General features: G+C 41.0%; 1 protein-coding gene across 1 annotated transcript in view; it reads right to left on the bottom strand.

Moving 5' to 3' along the window:
• LOC122817010 (perlwapin-like) overlaps positions 1-5,808 on the bottom strand; it is a 108,807-nt gene extending 102,999 nt beyond the window's left edge. Inside the window, exon 1 of the mRNA XM_044090120.1 lies at positions 5,440-5,808. Coding sequence (XP_043946055.1) covers positions 5,440-5,536 — 97 coding nt within the window. The 5' untranslated portion in view covers positions 5,537-5,808. The remainder of the gene's footprint in view (positions 1-5,439) is intronic.
• Between the last annotated feature and the right edge of the window lie 17,518 nt (positions 5,809-23,326).

Consider the following 23,326-nt stretch of genomic DNA (forward strand, 5'->3'; position numbering starts at 1 on the left):
CTTTTTGCACTGGAACTTTAAGAAATGCCTACTGATCCAGTATAATGACCCATTGCAGAAGGTGAATGACTAGCATGAGTTTGACAGGATGCTGAGTGATCACACGTTCTGATTATTAGTGCCTACATCAGTGTAGTGATCTGAGATGTTTCCACCTTGGCATGCTTCATCACTGAGAAGCATAGGTTAGGGAGACAGACAGACAGACATATACTCTAAGGATTGTTTCTGTACCTTTTTCTTCTTGTCTTAACTTTTTGTACATGTATACTCAGGAATGCATACTTTGTTTCTCAATAGAACAGATGCTGCAGCTTAACATAGTAGGATATCACAGGAATCAGGAGGTAATCTTCTGGTAGAAGAGCTGTGTGTGTGTCTGGAATTTATGTGCCAGTCCACTGTGCAACAGTGATTTATGTATGTTATCATTTCTTCCATTCTATTGTCCTTTTGCAGGTCCAGTTATGAAGGAGGAAGAGGTGAGATCATGCTCTCCCTTAGTCTGTGCCAAATTATTTCTCTGGCACTGGATCACTAGTGGCCACTGGGTGTGCTTTTCTGTAAAGGCATGATAGCTTCCTTGTTTGGAGTGTGCTGTAAGGGTCACTCATTCCCTCTGTGGCTGCTTCTCCAGAGAGGGTGGTTCAGAGGGGCCTGATGTGGTCTCTTGACATCAATTGCAGAGGCTAATAGCTGCTAAGGTTTAGCAGTAACTATATGCCTGCCTTGGCAATGTGGTGAATCCTCTGGTGTAGCTTGCAGAGTTTCATAGCCTTCAGACTCCTCCCATCATGCCAGCATGACAGCAGCTAACCCATAACATTGGCCACCCATGCTGGTGATGCCTGGTTTTGTTGCCCTATGGAACAGCTTTGCATTCAGCAATTCATGGCCTTACCCTATCACTACCCTGTTCTTTTCTCTCCCTTATGTATTTTTTCTTATTCCTTGTTCATTGCCCAGCCCTTTCTAATACCAGTTGTCCACCTTCTGTACGTCTGTGTCTACTTACTGTCCCGCTAACCTTTTGGGCGTCTACCATCCCTGTCTGTCTGAATCTGTGTTTTATGTTTGTCTTCCTCTGCTAACTTCTGTTCTTCCCCTTATTTTCCACCCACAACCACACCTTACTACTTTCCCCACTTACCTTTATTTTCTATAGATATTACAAAAAGGGGTCAGTCCCTTGGGAAAAAGTACCCTCCCTTCCCCCACCTATCATACATTATGGTCATCTTTGTGTATTTCACTCTGGTTGCTGTTCTTCCCTTTCTTAGATTCCAATCTGCCCAATTTCCTCCACATGTCTATGATGAATAGGGTTGGTGCTTTGCTGTACACACTTCCTGTGGTCTATCTGATTGTCACTCTGCTGCCCTTCTTGCTCTGGATGAGAGAGAAGTTTATCCATGTGGTGCTCCACTGCATGCATGAACATTCATTTACTAAGTTGCTACACCTCCTCCATTAAGCTCACCTGCCTTCATTGCAATGTCTATCATGTTGGTCACATACCTTACTGTAGCACTGCTCCAGACCCAGAGCAACCTAGTGCTGCTTCCCCCATTAGCATGATGCTTCTTTTTAATTATGTCACCCTTTTATACTTGGACTGAAAGCACTATTCAATACCTAATACTTCCCTCATTAATTGTGCAGCCCTTCATACAGTGACCTCAAAAATTATTTACTGTGGAGGCATACAGTATTTGTGTAAGAATCCTAGCCACAGTTTAAGGATGTGAGCTTGTGAGTGGTGACAAAATAGTAAAAATTACAAAAAAGTGCATCTAGGCTATATCATGCAGATCCTAGGTAAATACTAAGCTAAATGTCCCAAAGGGCCATTTACCTTGTGTCTGTGAGGTGAAGACCTTCATAATTATGCCAAATCTACCCATTTTTTCTAAAACAATGTGAAATTTAAATAGGGGAAACATGGTGAGACCTTCATGATCTAGGACATAAAATGAAGAAACTGAAAGGTGTTAAAGGTGTCTTGGACACTAAACCATAGCTAGATGATAATGTAGAGAGAAAAAATAACTTTGGCATAAAGTTGACTGTATTGGAGGGTGACAGTTTATTTTAACAAGCAGCTTACATAGTTCTGTATGGAGAAAGGCACTCTCCACACTCCCATAACACATATTAGCCATATGTGGATTCCTAGGAAATATTGAATGAAATCAAAGGAAACCCATAGCTATGCACAGAACCAAAAAGTATCATACTTTGTTTTCTAGAGGAAAGTTTTTGTATCTGTTCACCATTGCTTACTTATATTTTATTGACTGGGCTGTTCACCTGACCAGAGCCCATTTTCAGGAAAGACTGTGGTAGAACACCTACCTACCTACATATTTTAGTAATAAAGAGTGTGAAATGCAACTCATTAAAAACATGTTGGTTCTCCAGTTCATTTGGATAGTCAGAGGAGGTGCAAGCAGATCATCCATAGCAGAGGGTGTGCAGGTAGTAGGATTTGTACACAAGCCTCATTGCAGTGTGTGTGTGTGTGTGTGGGGGGGGGGGGGCTTAAGAGTAGAATATTGAGGGAAAGTATTCCCTGCTTTCCAGATAGCAGACCACCAATTGATTTCTCTGGCCTGTCAGACTCTGACTCACTATGGAGATTTAGGAACAATACTGGAACATAGCAGATGTGAATACCAGAAACTCACATTTCAGCACACGTCAGATGTGAAAAAATAGTGCATTGCACATAGCTGATAATAACAAAGTAGATATATTAGCCAATGAAAAGGTAAGCTCAAGCTAAATTGTACAGTCTACATAACAGCAAACTACATCTGAACAATCTAAGAAAACGTGACAAAGTCTCAGTTTATTCTAAAAATGGCATTTAAGAATGAATGCAGACAGAAATCAAAAAGTGCTGCAAAATTAGAATTTAGCAAATGAAGTGTAACAAAGGTTAATTTGTTAAAGGGATATAACAAACAGGTTGAAGTTAAGTGACCTGATCACTCACATTCTTACCAGAGTGTTCTATCATCTTACTAAGTGGAAAAATGCACTTTATCAGGGTTAAGTGAGTTACTCACATCTATATGCTATGTAAATAGATATTGTCGGAACCATTCAGACATGCAATCTGTAATAATTCACTCACACTGTGACTAATCTTGCAACACTGCATTACTGCCAACTCGGCTGTGTGCACTCTATCTGTAAGCAAGCTCTTATTCTTTGCTTTCAGGGTATACTTTTCTTTAGCAGCTGTGTTTACAATATACAGATGTAAGTCTAGCTCACATATTCAGACAAGTAGCTTGAATCCACTGAATTCCTGCTTCTCATCTGTGCACGTCCTTCTACGAGGTCTTTCATGTGTGAACTTAAAATACTGCCTGACCTTTATAGTGTTTACAGAGAGCTGAGAAAATCCATTCAACTCCAGGCTGCAACAAACATCTGTCTGGGTTACAGTACTGTACTGACTGTGTGAATGGAAGTTTATCCACAAGTAACTGCTCTTGAATTACAGCATTACTTTTACTGTACCGTTGGGTAAGTGAACATACTTGCTTATGAATAACGCATAAAACCACAGTATTTTTTGGTCTATGAACACCCTACTTATGTTACAGAAACTAAGATTCATGAAATTGTGTGACAGCAGTAAACAGAGCTAAGAAGCCTAAAATTATGTATCATACATGTATCTCCTTTGAATAACCTCAGCTGCAGAAGGCAGCCTTTCTCTGATAACTGCTGCCTTCAAGTCTGCAACTAAGTACTGATAGTTCTGAGGTATTGATAGAGTAACTAAGGCTCTATCTCTTTATAAGTTCTCTGTAAGTTTTTGGACTTTGTAACCAGCTCTTTAACTACAGTCGCCTGCATGTTCTGACTGTACAGCTATTATGAGTCATAACACTGCTACCAGCCACTTTATATATTTCATCAATACCCCACAGCTAGTCCGCAGCTCTATGCATTTTAAAACAAAGCCCCCCCACCACACATACACACACACACACACACAATATGAGATGTGGTATGACCAACATTAATATATATCACATAGGTTGTACCACCTAGAACTGCTGCTGGCTTAAATAAGGATCTTTACATCATTTTGCTTGCATTTCAGCATGCAGGTTAAGAGCTCACCTGCAGTTGTAGGCTGTCAGGAAGCGGTACTTGATGTTTTGATGGCCTTCACTTCTGCAACATATACACATTGCATGACTACCAGTGTACTGAGTACAGTTTACATACTTTTCACTCGGCAGGTCTCCTACGTTCCAGATTAACCTATTCAGGGCTACAGATAAATTTGTTCAGCACTCTGTCTGCATCAGTCAGTGAATGGTCGTTTTGATATTTTCTAACAAAGTTCATCACATAGTATGGGAAACACTAAAACTAGAGAAAGCAAAGGACAAATCAGTCAGTGGAGCCACACATTTCATTATATGTGGACTGTGAACTACAGTCTCAATCATTTCATAGTTTTTTTGTTAGCAAGTCATCTATCTACGTACCACAGTCATATTGTTGCACTAGAGTTGTAAAATGCATTATTGTAAGGCAGTACAATTTATTCAGGCTTAGCTTAATCTGAACACACAAATCTAGAGGTCTGAATCTGCTCCATGTTAGAATACAATAAACTTACAGTGGGGCATACTAATATTTATTCATACAATTACAAGTTTTATGCATTAAAAATGTGATTGCTAAATGTCAGTGAGCCCCAGTTCATTGAAAGCCAGATTCTTTAACAGTGCTAACTCACCCTGATGTTCTATAACTTTGGAGTTTGTTATATTAAGGATGTATGGGTTGGGGTCTTGTCTCCCCACATAAAAAGAATGTTGCGATTTAGTCCCTTCTTTCATCAGTTTCAATGATAGATTTTTATGCACTGGTGAAGATTAAGAATAAAATACTCGTAAAACTATACATACTGGGTTATCTCTCAACTGTCCCCCTTTTTTGCAGAGTGTTCCTGCTTTTCCCATTATATTTTACCTTGTCTCTTGCAAAACATTTTTATTTTATGGTGAATTGCTGAGGATTGCAATCTGTCATTAATGCCAGGTATTAGAGTTTCATATTTCTTACTGTTCAGAAAATGCATGTTGATGCAAAACCTGATGTTTTCTTACCTTTTTAAGCAAATTACTGTAATATTTAAAAATTGTCCCTGATTTTCGACCTTTGTCCCCCTCCCCCATTACTTTTGGCTTTGTCCAGAATTCTTCAGCAAAGCAGTTAAGACATATGTATACCGATAAAAAGACGCAAACACAGTTTTTCTACATTTCAGGACAAGTTGATAAAACTTGCAGACTCTTAATGAAAGATGCATTTTGCTTGGAAGTATACACACTTTTTCTATTCCTTTTATTTGCTCTCCAGTTCTATTTCCTTGGCTGGTAGATTTAAAGCTTCTTTACTCACCAGAGGATTTTTGTTGACTAGCCTCCACAAATCCAAACAAGGCCGTATCCCAAAGGAACAGAATTAGAAGCAGCAAACCTGCAGTCGTTGTCTTCATGACAGTACCGGAGCTATACTGGCAGTGTCTGCAGGCTGGTGGCTGGCTGGAACTGGACTAGAGAGTTTGAATGGAATGCTGAGGGAAAGCTGGCTCAGTAATAACACCACCCACAAGGGCCAGTGAGTTTCCAAATGATTTCATGTAGAAGCACTGGATAGGTGGAATGAATGTTTTCCTTCTGTTTCCTGCCTCTGTTTCTATGTAGTGAAAGAGACTGCTAAGAATAACACTCATTCATGTAGAATGAGAAGGAAACATTGGCAAATGGTACTGTAACATACAATGTTTTCCTACTCCCAGCTGGAATGCAATTTGAGGAGACTTAGCAGAACTCTCTATCCCCAACCCCCTAAGGTAATGACTTGGTATTTTGCACTTCAGCTGAACAGCAAAGGAATGCATCATATTAAAAACACATGCAGGAAGACATTAGCCAACTCTCTCTGAAGCAGGGTATTTTGCTTTATTGTGGTTCTTTGCAACTCATTTACTTCCGACATCATTCACAAAATGCTTCTTGTATGCTTAATTCAACCCAGACTTAATAAGATCAGTGACTTTCCAGTTTTACCCTATACTTTCAAACAGAATCCTATCCCATAGCCCATTTACTTATAAATATTTGTACAAGAAGAGGTAAGTTTACTTTTTCTTTGCCTATCAAGATGTATCACAACAATGAATTATTGCAAATTCAAACAAAAGGAGTGACAAGGCAAGGGTTAAGCCATAAATCAGTTTCCTACTATCAAGGGTGAAACACAGATAAATAAGGGACATCTCTAAAAATAAATAGGTATCTGCAAACAAATAAAACAAAGCAGTTCATGCTGCAAACAACTGAAGTTTATTAAAGCAGAACAAGCTGCTTCCATCTTAACAGAGGCTTTCTCAGCATATAAACTTTGTTAAAAATATATTAAATGCAGACATAAATGGATTAGATGATCTTTCTTTAAACAGCATAATTATGAACTATTTGCATTTTGAAGCACCCTAAACACTAACCACTCAGTTATTGTAAAGGGTAAAGTTAAGAATGTGTGTTACAGTTTCATAGTTTGATCACTGTATTTTTCAGTTTCCTCATTAGTTTATTGGTAAAGTAGTTGAAATGAGTGAATTACTTTTGTAACTTTCTCAAGATTTTGTAGCACAGCACTAAAACAAATGAGAGAAGTCACATTATGGTCATATTTTAGGAAAGCAGTATTGTTACAAATGGGTTTTGCATGTTAAGTTAAAATTCATCATCAGTTCCAGTCACTCATCCTATGAACATATAAATACACAAAAGTGTACCAGTGAAAACAAATAAATCCTTATGTAGTCCACCAGAATATCACCATATCCTTATTAGTATCCAGATGACCCCACTCCGTTAGAGGCTAGGGAGTTTCACAGTCCTGGAAGAGAAGGATAGTCATGCCTATTTTGGGGGCATGGGGGAAGCAAGATGTACATAGCTGAAGTCCCACAAAGAAGATATAGCATTGCACTGAATATCCTGGAAACAGGCTTGAGGTTCAGTAAGCCACTGTCTGGTGGTAACCCTCATTACAGAATACATGGCATTAGAGTGTGGTCGTGGTCAAATGGAGCCCTAGGCAGGGTAATAGACCAGGGTCCTCCCAACCATGCCACTGTCCTTTTATTTAGCCAGTTCTCCCCAATTACCGTTACAGGTCCTGAAAGCAATCATCTGAAAAGCAGCCATCAGATATCAAACAGAAGTGGTCAATAGACTACACTGCAGGCAGATAAACTGGACTACAGTTTATATTATCATCAACTACCCAAATGGGTGTGGTAAACTGTCTGTGGACAACATTTAATTTCTGTAAGATTTCTTCAAATGTTTCTATTTCTCATAAATGAGTTTAAATCTACAGATTAAGGTAAGGATAAAATTATAGCCATAATGGAAGAGAAGTTTTTCAGAGAGTAATGCTGTTTCATACCTGGAATTAGCTTAACAGTTTTCTTTCCACATTGGTTTTTCCAACCAACCTTACTTTTTTCTTCAAAACAGTCAAGATGAGTCTGATTTGGCCACTCAGTTATGTACATAATATTACTATGCCTAGTTGTATTAATTATTGTCTCATGCCCCTCCAAACTGATGTTCTGTAATGCACGGCCAGTGACCTGTTTACCTAAACCAAACCATAAAGAGGACCAGAAACTGTCAGTGTGTGGACTTTGGTCCATGCCCCCCACCCCCACCCAAAAATATGTAAGGTCCTGGGAAACTCTCAACAAAAGAGATTAGAAGTTAACAGCATTAGTAATACCTGCTCATAGAAAATATGTTACTTTTGACAAGATATAATATATCTATGAGACGTGCAAGTATACTTTCTAGCATAATTGTTTATAAAACATCCTTCAACTAGGTTCTTAACCTCAAAGACAAAGAAGCAGCTACAGCTTTAATTTTTTAATGTTATTTTCATAGTTTCATGCCCTGGGGCATTTATAAGCCTAGCCATAGTGATGTGGCTTTCGCCACCCCATGTAATGGTACAAAAGTGTACAGAATAGATTTAGAATACTGTGCCTCTGTCTAGTAGTGACACAGTGAAGACCCCCTTACATAACAGAATTAGTTTACTGTGCCTCTGTCTAGTAGTGACACAGAGATGACCCCCGGGGTAAACCTACGATCTCCCATGCACTCGTCAAGATTTCTCTTGAAGAGAGTCAGTGAGGGGCTCTGCCTAACATGAACTGGGATTCTGTTCCAGAGTATGGGAAGCCTCTGAGTTATGAATCTGTCCCTCCAGCATGTCCTATTCATATTTGTGCTGAGGTTTAAATCTTTAGCTCTTGTGGTTCTGATGGATTTGGATTTTTTGAGGTGGAGCATGTCCATCAATTCCTGATTGGACATGGCCTTGTACGTCAGGCACAGATCACCTCTGAGTAGGTGGTATGCTACTGAATAGAGCTGGAGTTTCTTTAGTCTGGCAGCATATGACATATGTTGGAGACCCTTGATCCTCTTGGTGAGGTACTTTTGGGGTCTCTCCAGCTGTTGCAAGTGCCGGGTGAGGTACATACCAAATGGGGCATTGTACTCAATCATGGGCCTGATAAGGGAGGAGTATAGGGATACAATGACCTCCTTTGATCTGGATGTGAATCCCTTCATGATAAGGTGGGCAAGGTAAAAAGTCTTTCTAACCACTTTCGCAACGTGGGTGTCAAATGAGAGGTCACTATCGACTTGGGTCCCCAGGTCTCTGATTACTTTTTCCGTACTCAGTGGGTTACTGTCTATGTGATAATTTGTGGGTACTTTGTTTTTCCCAAAGGGGATGACTATACATTTTTTGGCATTTAGTTTAAGGCCATGACTCCGGCACCAGTTGTCTGTTTCAGTGAGGCCTTTCTGTAGGATGTATGTGTCAGCTGGTGTATCGACTATGGCGCCCAGTTTGCAGTCATCTGCGAACTTTGTCAGCCACAACCCTCCCATGTTTGCTTTCACATCTGAGCAATAAATGCCGAACAAGAGGGGTCCCAGGACAAAGCCCTGTGGGACACCACTTGTGACTGGCTTTGAGTCTGACATGGCTCCAGCGATTTTGACTTTATGGGTTCTATCCTTTAGCCAGTTTGCAACCCATCTTGTGACATATGGATTTACATTTAAGCTGTTGAGCTTGCCTATGATGCCTGAGTGGGGTATTGTGTTGAAGACTTTAGCCAAGTCCAGGTAGGCTGTATGGACTGCTTTGCCCTCGTCAATGGCTCTAGTGACTGTTTCGAAAAAGTCAACCAGGTTCAAAAGGCAGGATCTGCCCTTTACAAAGCCGAACTGGGTGGTATCAAGTGTCTGTAGGTCCCCAATGTCTCTGTTTATGAGTTCCATAATGATTCTTTCCATAGCTTTGCAGACCAGGGTGGTTAAGCTTATGGGGCAGTAGTTACCAGGGTCTGTAGAGGTGCCTCCTTTGTGGAGTGGGACCACTGTTGCTGTACGCCAGTGTTCAGGTACATATCCTGTAGTAAGGCTAAGGTTAAATAGCATTTTTATGTGCGGGTTTAGCTCCTCTTGGAGTTCACGTAGCACGCAGCCTGGGATACCGTCAGGTCCCATTGATGCTGTGTTTTTAGCTTTGCTGAGGGCGGTTCTCACCTGGACATCTGAGATGACAGGGAGGTTACATTCGGTTGGGATAAGTATTTCTTCTGTTGGGGGTGAGGGAGGGGAGAAATTTGCACTGAACCTGTCTGCCAGAATGTTGCCAATATCTGTGGGTTCAGTGTATTTTTTGTCATTGTGAACTAACTCTGAGCATATCTGAGGGTTTCTGCCCAGATTTCTAACATAGCAGAAGAAGGCCTTGTGGTTATCTTTAGTGTCCATAGCAATTTTTCTCTCAGAGTTGGCCTTGGATGTTTGTATGAGAGAACGTAGCTTTCTACTAGTGCTGATCAAAGATGCCTTCTCTTTATGGGATTTTGCTCTGTCGTGCAATAGCTTCCTTCTTTTGTTATACAATTTGTTTATGGCTGGGGTCCACCAGACAGGACACCTGCCCTTGGTGGAGGGGGTCTTGGTTTTATTTGGGATTGCATGATCCATGCCTTCTTAGAGATGTCCGTAGAAAGCATTTGTGAAGGATTCAGCATTGTGGGATGTGGTTTCCACTGGCCCAGTGGGCTTAAAAGATACCATCTCAGTCTTAAGAAGTGTAAAGTCGGCTTTTGAGAAGTTTTTCACTGTAGTCTTTTGTGTTGGGGGTGGAGGTGGGATATGTATATCCAGGGTGATTAGTTTGTGGTCAGATCTCACTAGTGAGGGGTATACTTCCAGTGTGGAGCACTTTGTCCCCATGTTTGTGATGATCAGGTCTAGTATATTATTTCCCCTTGTGGGAGAGGTGACTAGCTGTTCACTTTTGTACAGAAATGTATAATCATTTGGTTTGAAATCATACCAGCTTTATTTATTTATGTTTTTAATAGCCATTACTTAATTTACTCTGTTGAAAACTCAAGGCTACACATTGGTTTTCAGCTAACTGTTTTGTAACCCTGTCAGTTTAAAAAGGCCTTTCTGGCGTGAATTCCACCCTAACTTCAAATTACAATGATCATATAATCCCTGAAGATATACTTATTACCTTTCAGGACAAGACCCCTTTATTATTCCACTTTCATTTTTGTTTAGCACAATGTGATCCCTTTTAGGGAAGGTAAACAACAGAATCTCAAATATGTCTATGCCTGTCAGAACATATAAAATATGCATATTTTGCTGTAACCAGAAAATGTTAATTTTACTCGAAAGAAGAGTATTTGTTGCTTTTATATGTCATGTGAACACAATAATGGTAATATTAGGTGCATACTACGATTATCAGCCTGAAAAATGCTAATTATTACTTTTTTATATCCTGAATGGCAAAAACAGAGCACCCACATGGCTGTATAAGACTATGGTTGTACCCAGAGATAAAGGATATTTTTTTCTGTAAACATAAGTGGGGGTGATTCAATAAACCCTATACCATCATTTTCTACCATGATGCACAAATGGTAGCAACTAGCTTTAGATTCAGTAAGCGCTGTGTAGAGGTACTGTGCAAACAAAGTAAACACTGTGTCATGCTAATTACAGCATAAGTTGAATTGCATGCTAATCAACCAATCCAACATGGTAGACCTATTCAACAAGCTATAAAGTAACTGTGTAGACTCCATGCTGGTGTTTCCTGCACATTCCAAAACATTTTGGAATACAGTCATGGAAAGGACTGTGCACTGAAGAAGGGGAAACCCGAAAGCTTTGTCTAGTTGTTTTATTAAAACTGTGAATGTTCCTATTGTTCATGTTATTTCTGAAGTCATGTGTAATGCTAAGGGAATCATCTTGAATGTGTGTGCTGGCAACCTGGATAGTTACCATGACTCACATATCTGGCACACCTCCCAACTGTAGCAGATGCTTGCTAGAGGGGATATCCCACAGGGTCATTTACTGGTGGATGCAGGCTATGCACTGGAACCATAGCTGATGACAACCATCATAAATGCACACATACCCATGGAAGAATGCCATAATGAGCGACATCTTCAAACCAGAAATATCACAGAGCATGTGTTTGGGCTGTTAACGTCACGGTTCTGGTGCCTAGATACATCTAGGGAAGCCCTGCAGTACAATCCATGGACATGTACAGAAATATTCACAGTATGTGCCATGCTACACAACATCATCCTGAGAAAACAGCTTCAGCAGGATCAGTAAGGGGAGGGGGCACACATCCCACCACCAATACCAAAGTCACCACAGCTACATGCAGATGAGGAGTCCGGGGGGAACCACCAGCTTCTGTGGGTGCAGGCAGATGTAGACATGCTCAGTATGCCCTTGAATTGGCTGAGAGATAATGCATAGCACACACACTCACCATCTAAGGGACTAAAACCTTCCTCCTATGCACATACATATAGTAACATTGATGCCAGGCAATGCTTAAAACCTTTACCTCCCTATGTATTGGCTGTGTACTGCTTGTATCAGACAGAGTCAGCCCAGAACTAAAACCGTGTCAACTGTTGCATTTACAAGGTAAGTCTTGAACCTGGAGTGTATTGTGTAATAACTTGAATGAGTGGCATATCCTTGTATTTCACTAATTGGTACTGTAAGCAAGTAAAAGGTGGAAGATTATTATAGAAATGATCTTAAAATGTGACAGCAGTGACTTACATGTGTCCATTCTTAAGTAGTAGGCCTCAGGCATCAATGATTCACACAGTCATACCTTGCAAAATTATTGATAATCATTGCATGCCCTCAGTTTAGCATCATACATTTGTACTGGAAAATCATTAAACAGAGAAGTTAGAAAGTAATTACACACATTGCAGTTTCTGACTTCACAACCCTCATAAGATCATTCACAATAAAGTTGGGAAATGTTGATGCTATCAGCTGTCTAACTTTCCAAGGCCAATATAAGCCAAAGGCAAAATTACCAGTTCAACACCACAAATGCAGATATACTAAGCACTAAACCAGCTATGCACCCTGAGCATCAGATACAAAGCTTATGTATCTGTGAATCCAAAAGAAAGAAAACAGGGATATGGTATGGTTATCATTACTTGCAAAGGATGTTGTGTTGGGGGCAGGAAGCCTAGGCTGACACAAAAGGTTGGTGAGTGTATGTGAGTAAGAAAGAGAAGCAGGCAGACATTTGGATAAACTAACAAATGGCCAGTGAGACAAAATGAGTTTTAAGCTGCACAGCTGAACCATGTAACTGGTGTGAGTTTGTCTGTAAGGGTCTCCCAGGTGAAACTGGTGTGTGAGTGTCTGCATGAACACAGCCAAGCACTGTGCTGGCTCTACATCTTGGTATGTCAGACAGGTTTGTGTCTTGCATGATAGAGGTGGCAGTTCATCGTTGTCATTCCAGAACATGAGAACTGGCTCTACCAGGAGTTACACTGGCATTTCCATGTCCACAGTGAGAAGCACTGTTGCTACCTGAATGTGACTGATATCTGCTGGATGAGCTCCCTTCATGAGGATGCCCAAGACTATGACCCCAATGGCCTATCATGTCTGGGTGTGGACAGCACACTCACGTTTAGAGCAGTGGAAGTACTGCCAGTATTGGAGCTTGATCAGGCATGGCCACATTGGTTAACAGCAGATGATGTGGCTGACCTACACCCACGAGGATGCCATTCCCCTCCCAGCAGACATTCCATCACAGACAACACTTGTTCCATGACAGACACCCCTTGTTCCAACATATCATTCATCCAATCTATTGAATTGACAACAAGGTGGAGGCCATCACACATGTCAGCCTGTACCACATCTACAACCCTGAGCATTTGTCTGGCGCACCTGTGAGAACATATCTGTGCCTCCATGATGGCCCTAAACATATGTTGAGTGGCACAGCAAGAGACACCTGGACTAGGTGGAGGAGGGACAGCAAGCCTCCCCTGAGTATCCCTATCAACCCTCCTGCATGGCACCTTGCTCACACTTCGGCTACGGTCAGACTCAGCAAGCACTAAAGCTTCAGTAATCACACTTCCCTGATTAATGGCCTCGCCCTCCACCTGTCCAATATCTGTGGGGTCACTGGAATGGGTAGACATAGGCCTACTGGCTATGTCTGATGGAATTGCAGGGGATGGCTGTATATCAACCTCAGTGTCAAATTCACTCCCTGCACCCCCCCAAATGTGCCTCGGTTTGGCCACCATCATCATCATCATCATCAGAGTCTGTTGATGCACTGACATCAGGTGGCAGAGGGCCCACACTTCCACTGTCATGATCACTTGTGATAAAAAGCAACAAACCCAGGAAAAATGTAATACCTACACTGCTGTAGTCCAGTATATGCTAACAATCTAACAGTGGTACCACTATTACAGACAGTGCAGCAATACACACAACAGGCCTGACATCAACAACACACACTAAAATATTTCTTTAAATTGCTCAGCAGTATTGACATAATGATTTGGCTTACCATCTGCAGGTGAGATTCTCCTCTGCAATCCAGATGGTCCTGGAGGAAGTTAAGCAAAAGGTAAGGGCAACATCATCGCAATTAACAGTAAAATGGGGGATACTTTTACCCCTTTATATGTCCATTAACTATACTTTCAACAAGAATGTGGTTGACAGCTCCAACCTAAGCTAATAACTATAGCAATCTTCAATCTGCCCCCCAAAAAGAATTCATGTGACACAGAAGTAACATATTGATTTCAATTGCGTTACCATACAACGGTATTCAACTGTTGTGATACCAAAGCCTATCTGGAAACTCCTCCTGGGATTTGCTGTCTGGCACCAACACCCAGGGCATGCTGTACTGCACTTTCTGGGAGATGTCTGGATCCTTGATATTGGTGAGGAACCCTTCATTCGGTGTTAGTGGTGGCTCCATAGCAGGTTGTCTCCTGGTAACCATTTGGTCATGGCTACTGCAGCTGTTCTCCTCCATGCAGATGTGATCATGTCAATGGCCCTGTGGTGCACCTGCTCATATGTCCTGCTGTGACCACCCATGACATTCACATCATCCACAATCTTGTGCCAAATTTGCATTCTACATGCCATATCTCCACGTCCCCTTTCAAGCAGGAAGACACCTGGTTGCCTAAAGGCATCCACTATGATCTGATTCTCAGCATCGGTGAAGGGCTTCTCTGAGAATTGACACGCTCGGGTGGCATACTCCTAGGTGTCCTAAAAGACAACAGAAGGATAATACACATAAGCATCATGTAACTACAAAATAACTGTTTCCAGATAAAACAGAAAAGGTGACCACTCAGTACTACCAACTGGAGAAACATAAAATAGTCTAGAGATGTGACATATGAACAACAGACAGGATGCCAAAAAAGGAGATTAACAATAGCAGCATATCTTTCTTTGTGCTAGAACAGTAACTCAGCCTTGACACCCCTCCAAAAAAGAACTGGCAACTGACACATTTTGCTAAAAAAAATCTTTGAAATGCTAAAACTGCTAGCAAAGTAACTGTCTCTGAAAAATGTGTACATATTTAACATAGAGCATTCCATTTCCAAGAACTGACCATCATGTATACCTGTGAAATGGCTTGACAAACATGCCTATGACATCAGTACACTTCTAAGTAATGCATACAGATAAATGTGTAAAAGCCTTTGCTCAGATGCATTCCATCATATGCAGTATGTAGCTGACAAAATCCAAGCATACCATTTGAAGTGCAGTGATCCCCTGTGCAGAAATATCCCAAAGAAATAGTTTATGTTGAGTCCTCTCTACATAAACACGTCTCACCATCAATTTGTCTAGCTACATGGTTGCCTTTTTATATGGTGTAGATTTAGGGCCATTAGTACAGTGAAGATGCAAGTGACGTGTGAACTGATTAGAGTTACTGAATCTGAAATACTCAGATCTGTGTAGGAGATGTAAACATAGTGCAGGCACTCCCTCAGTGTTTTTAATGGATTGAAACTGTGAGTGATTACTGGTTGGGAGAAGGAAAACATGACAGCAATGCAGGCTGCCTTACATCTAGTGGGTATGTCAGATTAGATCTACAAAGTTTTAGATGTAAGGTTGGAAATGTAGTAAGTAGCACACAATTTACATGTGTGCCTTAACATCCAACCTGCCCTTCATTTGTTGGTAATATATTATTATTGCATATATGTTGCATATTGCATATATTATTATTTCCAGTTAATATCTTCACACATTTTAAGGCTAATGATCTAGAATGGCTTACAGACTGCATGTCTCAGATTACTGGTCAGATAACAGAAGAATGACCAACAAACACAGAGAGGTAAGACAGAGCTGTATATTTGCAAGCAATAATCATAACAGGTTGTGTGATCACTAAGTGCACTACATCCAAAAATAGTAAATGTACTAATAGCAGTTGTATGGTTTTACATTACTGTAGATGATGTTTCAGTTGGTTTCTGTGCAGAATGATTTCATTTCCTTACTGCAAAGCTGTTTGTGTGGCAAAGAGGAATAAGGCACTCATCCTGTGTTGTGAAGGTTCAATGGAGTGAGATTTCAATTCCAGATCTGTGTAGACATAGCTCATGTGAACCATCATTTTCTAGTGTGTATGTCCTAGATTAAGTTTTCCTCATTTCAACTACTTGTCCATTTTTTCCTTTTTCTGTCCTATTTTTTTAATGTTTTTCTTTTTTTGGGGGCAGTGTTTGCCCGATGCGGCACTTAGAACAATCATAGGATTGGAGGAAATTAATGTTAGGTTTGGCTGTGCTTATCTCATTTGCGTGAAGCACAGCAGTGTGCAAACTGGACATCTTGATCACCCAGGGAGCCGACAGAACCCAAACACCTAAAAATAGAAACCAGATACATGCAATTAATTCTGTTGGGCACTGCACAAACCTACTAAGTAGTGTTGTGTGGCAGTTCCCCAGCAGCTGCAGCCATCTCCTGCAGACAGGACCCAGACAGCCAAAACCAGAATCTGGATACATTCAATTAATTTTGTTTGGCACCTTGCAAACCTGCTAAGTGGCATTGCATGGAAGTTCCCCAGCAGCTGCAGCCATCAAACACCTGCAGACAGGACCCAGACAGCCAAAAACAGAAACTGGATACATTCAATTAATTCTGTTGTGCACAGCTCAAACCTGCTAAGCAGCATTGTATGATGGTTAACACAGAGACCTTAAGAATGATTAGTAAATTAGGGAATGTCATGTAACTAGTCCTGTGGCAGCAGGTGTATGTGTAGGGCTGGATTACTAATGGTCCTGGGTTCTAGTGCAGGGTGTGCAACCTTTTTTACTGTTGTGACATTGCAGTTTATAGCAATGAACTGAAACATGAGCAGATGTTATTTTAACTGTCTTGTGGCAACAAGTCCATGGCAGGACTAGCCATCCGGTGGTGTAAACATTGGCTCAAGGTGATTGTCACTGTTGAAGTGACACCCCAACCCCATGTGCAAAATGGGAAAAAGGGGTTGCGGATGGAAGAATGGATGGATTGTGGCAACAGGTGTAAGTGTAGGACTGCCATACACGCAGTCCTGGGTTCTAATATAGGATATTCCAAACACTTTTACTGTTATTCCACTTCCCATTATATTCACTCACAGTTATAACACTTTAGATAGTGGAGCTGATGTTAAGTATGTGTATGAGAGGGTGACACACTATTATTTTGTTTTTTATTTATTCATTTATTTATGTATTATCAGATTTATTATCAGATGTATGCTTGAGTGTATACTGTGTACTATATTTCTGTAAGTATAACTCTGCTATCTGGACTTACATAGCCTTCACAGTTGCCTAACTCTGCTATCTGGACTTACATGGCTTTCTCAGTTGCCTAAGACACATACATGACTGCCTCTATATCCAATAACCTTGCCAGGTCACACAAGTACATGTGTAACAGCTCATACTGTCACCTGCATTTATGTATGATGCCTGACTTTATTTGAGCAGCACGTCTTGTGTCCAAGATGGAAAATCAACACTGTGGAAGTAAAAGTTTTGTCTCTTATGCCTAAGCTTGAATCCCACAGTGTAAAAGTCAGTTTTCTCATTCCTCACTGCTTGTCACTACTGCTCTCCACGCACCATCTCACTAATGTGTAGCATGGTTGTGCACACTCCATTAAACATGATAATTGGAATTGGCAGGAAAGCATCAGTCTCCATTGCTCTGGATTCACTGGTAGATAGACATAGCAGGCATTAGTGAGGAAGGTGCCAGAAATAGGGCACAAAGGTGGGGTGTCCAGGAATCCAGGATATTCATTGGACTCCTAGTAAAATACCACATAGCTTCTGCAGGGGGACTATTCTGGCTTTCAGTAGAAGTCTAAGACTTGGGATAGTTTAGCCCAGGCTGTATCCAGTGCCACTGCTATCTCACATACTGGAAAGCAATGTAGGCATACTTTCAATGATCTACAGAGAAGGAAAAGGGATACACACAACCACTGGATTGAGGAATTTAGGACTGAGCACATTCCATATCTGTGTAAGTATCAGCTCAAGAGAGTACTGGTAAGACTTAGAATGCTGAATATAAGCAAGACTGGTATACATAATGATCTTCTGTCTTGTTCTGTTTTATTTTTCAGCTGTCAGTGATTAGGAATGCAATGTCTGAACCCACAGGGATAGACTGTTGAGACTGAGGGAAGCAAGTGTTATGTATGCAGAAGAAGAATAGTGTTATGGTAGTATTAAAAGTTAAAGATAGCATTTTTGGTATATTATGGAGTTGTATCAACTTGAGTATGCATATCTCAACTGTAAAAGCAATTATGCATGCATTAGTCTGTAGCACAAAGAAATTGTAAAAGTCCAATATTAGACTTTAGTCAGAGGTTGTGGGTTCAAATACCACATTTCACAACTGTACAATACTGTTATTTCTTCAGTAATATTTACATGAACTTATAATCTCTATACCAATGGCACAAACTCCTGCTGTAAACTGTTATCTCTATAACTGGAGCAAGCATCTGTGCAATATATGCACATTTCAAGGATTACTTGCTTCAATCTGTAGTGCACTATGCATCTGTTAGGAGGTGGTAGACTTAGATGTAAAAGTTAAGATAAAATAGAGTTGTATAATTGTATTAATGCATTGAATGTCACATAAGGTTATACTATTTTTTCTCTCACCCGAAGCCTTCTGTCTCTTTTTTTAATTTCTTTATTTTTATTTCATTTTTTTTAAATATGTTATTATTTTATTATTTTATTTTATTGTATAAATATTTTTTTATTTTATTTATATTTCATTTTATTTTTTATGTTATTTTTATTTTAATATTTTTTCTTTTATTTATTTTTTTTTGTTATTATGTGGCATCAAAATATGTCCATGGCATCCATATGGACATCACAAAATGCTGCACAGCGAGGTACGCCAGCCCCACTGGATCAGCCTGCCCCCGGTCCAATGGCTGCAGCACCAATTCCCAGCATGTCTGGGAGCCAGTCTGGCAACACTGCCTCTGGTGGCCTTGCACTACCTGCATTCTCAGGTAGTCCTGCCCCAGAAGCTGGTCCAGAGGTACCCTTTGGGAGCAGGGTGAAAGTGATTTCATCACCCGCAGTAAGTTGCTAGGGATGGTATGTAGGGTAGTGTAACACACTTTTGGTGCACACCTATGCCGGCTGGAGATGCTGCTTTCCCTCATTTTGAATAGTACTTGGAGGAGGAGAAAGAGATGTCAAGCACTCTATCCACCAGTGGAGTGAGGTGACAGGGACGACAGTCCAGTGGGTGAGGACTCGATTCTCACTGTCCCAGCTTGATGACAGTGGGTTTGGGATGTCCCCACCCCCACCCCAATTATGGTGACCCCCCAGTCTTTTGTGTTCATCACCATCCCTGTCTCTTGTCTTGTTTGTCTTGTCTGTCTGCAATTGCTTTCTCTCCTACCAAACTTACCTGACCTAGAAATACCTGTCCACCCGTCCCACAAAAAAATTGCCCCCTACATAACTCATTTCATACACGTGGCTTCTTGACACACTTGATTCGGTACAGTTGGCTATACAGCATGATTGCATTGTGATCACCCCCTTTCTCTGGAGGTGGCAGTCCAAATTCAGTTAATATTTTGCACAGATGTTCAGTTTACCCTGGTAAAGAAATGGATAGCTACGATTCTTTCCTACCACCCTCCTGCACATTCCTGTCCTGCTTTCCCTTTGTTCTTCCCCTTGCTTGCTCCTCATTTTGCCACTTTCCTATCTACCCCATTTCACCACTATAATCTGGTCAAAAAATAGAATCACACACAACACATATAAGTTGCTGGAAAAGCAATGGAACCCTTCATTTTTTGGGCTCCATGTTTGCATGGAGATGCGCCTAGTACACCAACATGCAGCAACGGTGCAAATTGCTGCGTTTACCTCTGCGCAATGCCTCTTAACACGGCTGCCCTATGCCAACACACAGCAACACATGTGCTATAAAGAATTCATGTCATTGCATTACCACTCTGTAATTTAAAGTATTTAAAAGTATTAGATACATCTGGATTTGAAAGAAGTATCATCTGGCCCCAAAAATGACTGTATCAATGCATTAACACATGCTGCCCCAAAGTCAGTTAAGCAGCAGGTGTGTTTCATAAACTCAATACTAACTATCAGATTTTAGCAGTGCGGCTCGCATTTACACAGTGCTGAGCTACATGCTAACATGTGTATCTCACAAGCATATACACTTTGCCAACCATCATGCAAACCCACTGCTCACCACACTATGGAAATGTAGGTATTATTCTGTATTACTGCTGTTTATTGTCCATTTCCTGTTTATGACATGAAATTACATGTGGAAACATTACTAACTGGGACCCTATGTAACAATATGTCACGTATTTACATTACATCCATGTGTTACCCCTCCTCCCCGCACTGCAACCCTGGTGTCTCAGTAGTTTTTACACACATATATCACCTACACTACAAAATGTAATATCAAATGTTGTGTGATATGTTATGCACATCAATCTGGTAACATGCAGAACTACAACTATTGATCCATATGTCTAAAAACCCTTATCTGCAAGACTAGGGAAGGAATCAGCATGGACCTTATCCACAGGGACATAGCTGACCTTCACCACACTTCACCCAACCCATTTTGCTTTTGTCAAGAGTAGATTGTATTTATTGAACCTTGTAGACTTCTTTGATACTGACCCCAAAGTACTGGATGAGGGATAACAGGACATACCACCTATGTGGAGTTATCCAAGACCTTTGACACTATCCCTTATTCATGTCTCAAAGTGAAGCTCTCCCATGTAGGAATTAAGCCATACAGTAGTAGATGGACAGCCAAATGTCTCACTGAACACACACTCTCAAAGTTGGGGACTGCACCTCCACCACTAGACACTTACCATTAGAATACCACAAAAATCTCTGCTGGGCCCACAACTGTTTGCAAACTACTTCTCAGCAGTGCAGGCAACAGTAGATGGCATGTGGTTTACCAAGACTGCAGATGACTGTTAACTGGATGCACTCATATGGAGTCCCCCAAAGATAGTAACATATGACAGAAGGGGCTGATATACACAAATGTTTGGTGCTAAACTCAAGGATGGAACCTTAAAGCATACAATACCTCATTTTCCCCTATGGCAATGAACTACCTCTGCTGATTATGATATACATAGTACCACTCTAAGCTCAAACACAGTGTTGTTAGAGTTGGGAAAATATGTTGATAGCAATCTCATCACTGTGTCCATAGTGGTGACACACACATTCTGCATTGTGCACATCATACATATGGACATCACATCCAAGACCAGGGTGGTCATACCTCTGCTGTATTCTACCCTTATCAGACCACTAATTGAGTACAATGTTCCCTTCTCTCTGTACCTCACCAGACACCTGCAACAATTGGAGAAAACACAGGTTTGTGCTTGGGATAATCCAGAGTCTCCAAACATGACATAAATGGAAAGACTGACAGACCTGTCACTATGCTTAGTATCATGCAGGCTGCTCAGAGGTGACCTATGCCTGGCCTACAAAACAGTCTCAGACCATGCCCTATTGGAAATGCTGGACATCTGCACATTAAATGGGACAATAATAACTTGCCCCAGGGTTCTCAACCTAATCTGTGATATAAACAGAACATACTGTGGAGACAAATATATCACCCAGTGATTCACACTCCTCTGTAATATGTTCCCACTGCATGTGAAGCAGTGCTTGTCAATTACCCAGTTCAAATGCAACCTTGAATACTGGTTGGGTGATTGTAAAGTCACCTCTGGGGTGGCACCTAATGTCCATCATGGACAGGATCAGCTGGTGCTGCTCACAAAACCACTCAAACAGTGACCATCTAACTATGCTGAATAAGGTACTTGTGTTTTTACACACCTAGGCTTCTAAACACCCTAGGGCCATTAGGCTAATACCGTCCTATGAAGCTATGAACTTATGCAGGCCTTCCAAAATCTTGTCTCTCACATGGCCTGCTGTCATCTACTATAGGTTGACCTGCACTCTTGTAAATGTCAGACGTGTGCCGTGGCACTTGTGTAAAGTACTGCATTCTGTACTCTGTGTACTTAGGTAAGGGTTCTGTTATCACTGCAGTTAACTTGGTGCGTGTGCGTGTCTAGACAGAAGAACAGAAGTGTGCATCCTACAGTTACTGCTCCAATGCCATGGATTGCCAGTATTTTGATACTTGTACATGCCTACACATCCATTTCATGCAGGCCTCCCAAACCCTTGTCTCCCACATGGCCTGCTGATGTCATCTACTATAATTTGACCAGCACTGTTATAAAAATCAGACTTGTGCCATCATACTTGCATAAAGTACTGTGTTCTGTAGTCTGTGTACTTAGGTAGGAGTTCTCACTGCAGTCAACTTGGTGTTTGTGTGTGTGTGTGTGTGTGTGTGTGTGTGTGTGTGTGTATGTATGCGCATTCTTGCTTGACATTACAGAGAGCATTTTACGTCAGCATGTAGATTATTGTTATTAGCATATTCTCCTCAACAGACACAGCTGATGCCATCAGCTATATCAGATTTGTGGATATGCAGTACTCCCACCAGGGCAGGGTCAGAGACTGGCCTGGAGGCCAGGCAGATGTCACCTTATCCTATGCGAGACAGATTACAGTGACATAACTTTTAATCTATCCACATATGTCATGGCATGGTTTGTAGGCCCTGTGCTCTGTGGTCTGTCTAGCTGCTCCATGTATCTGGTGTGGTACATGCAAAAGAGACAATTATACTTTATTAGTGTTCCGATGAGGTTTGAGTACAGTGCTGTCATATAGTCTTAAGATTTGAATATGATGGCATGACTTATGATGTGCACAACATAGGCTTTCAATACCAGTGTGGACACTCGGCGGTTGAAGTTCAGATTGCTATCTACATGTGTTCCCAGTGCTTGCATCACTGGGTTTCAGCATAGCGGAAGTGTTGGTAATGCTGTGAATAACATGGAATTCCACTTTTCAGTTCGACGGCATAAAAAAGTGTTAGAAAAATATGGAATAGTGTAAGCATTCGAGGTTTAAAAGGGTTAATACATTTATTTTGTTCACTCTGCATGAATCTGCACAGCTATTAGAAACTTAACAAGAAGCATTTCATTTCTGCTAATGTCATGAAAATAACAAGAGACATTTCATTTCTGCTAATGCCATGAAACTTAACAAAGAGATATTCATTTCTGCTTATGCTATGAGAAA

This window comes from Protopterus annectens, chromosome 12.part0 (assembly GCF_019279795.1).
Source record: "Protopterus annectens isolate FY-2018-M chromosome 12.part0, PAN1.0, whole genome shotgun sequence".
Taxonomy (NCBI): domain Eukaryota; kingdom Metazoa; phylum Chordata; order Ceratodontiformes; family Protopteridae; genus Protopterus; species Protopterus annectens.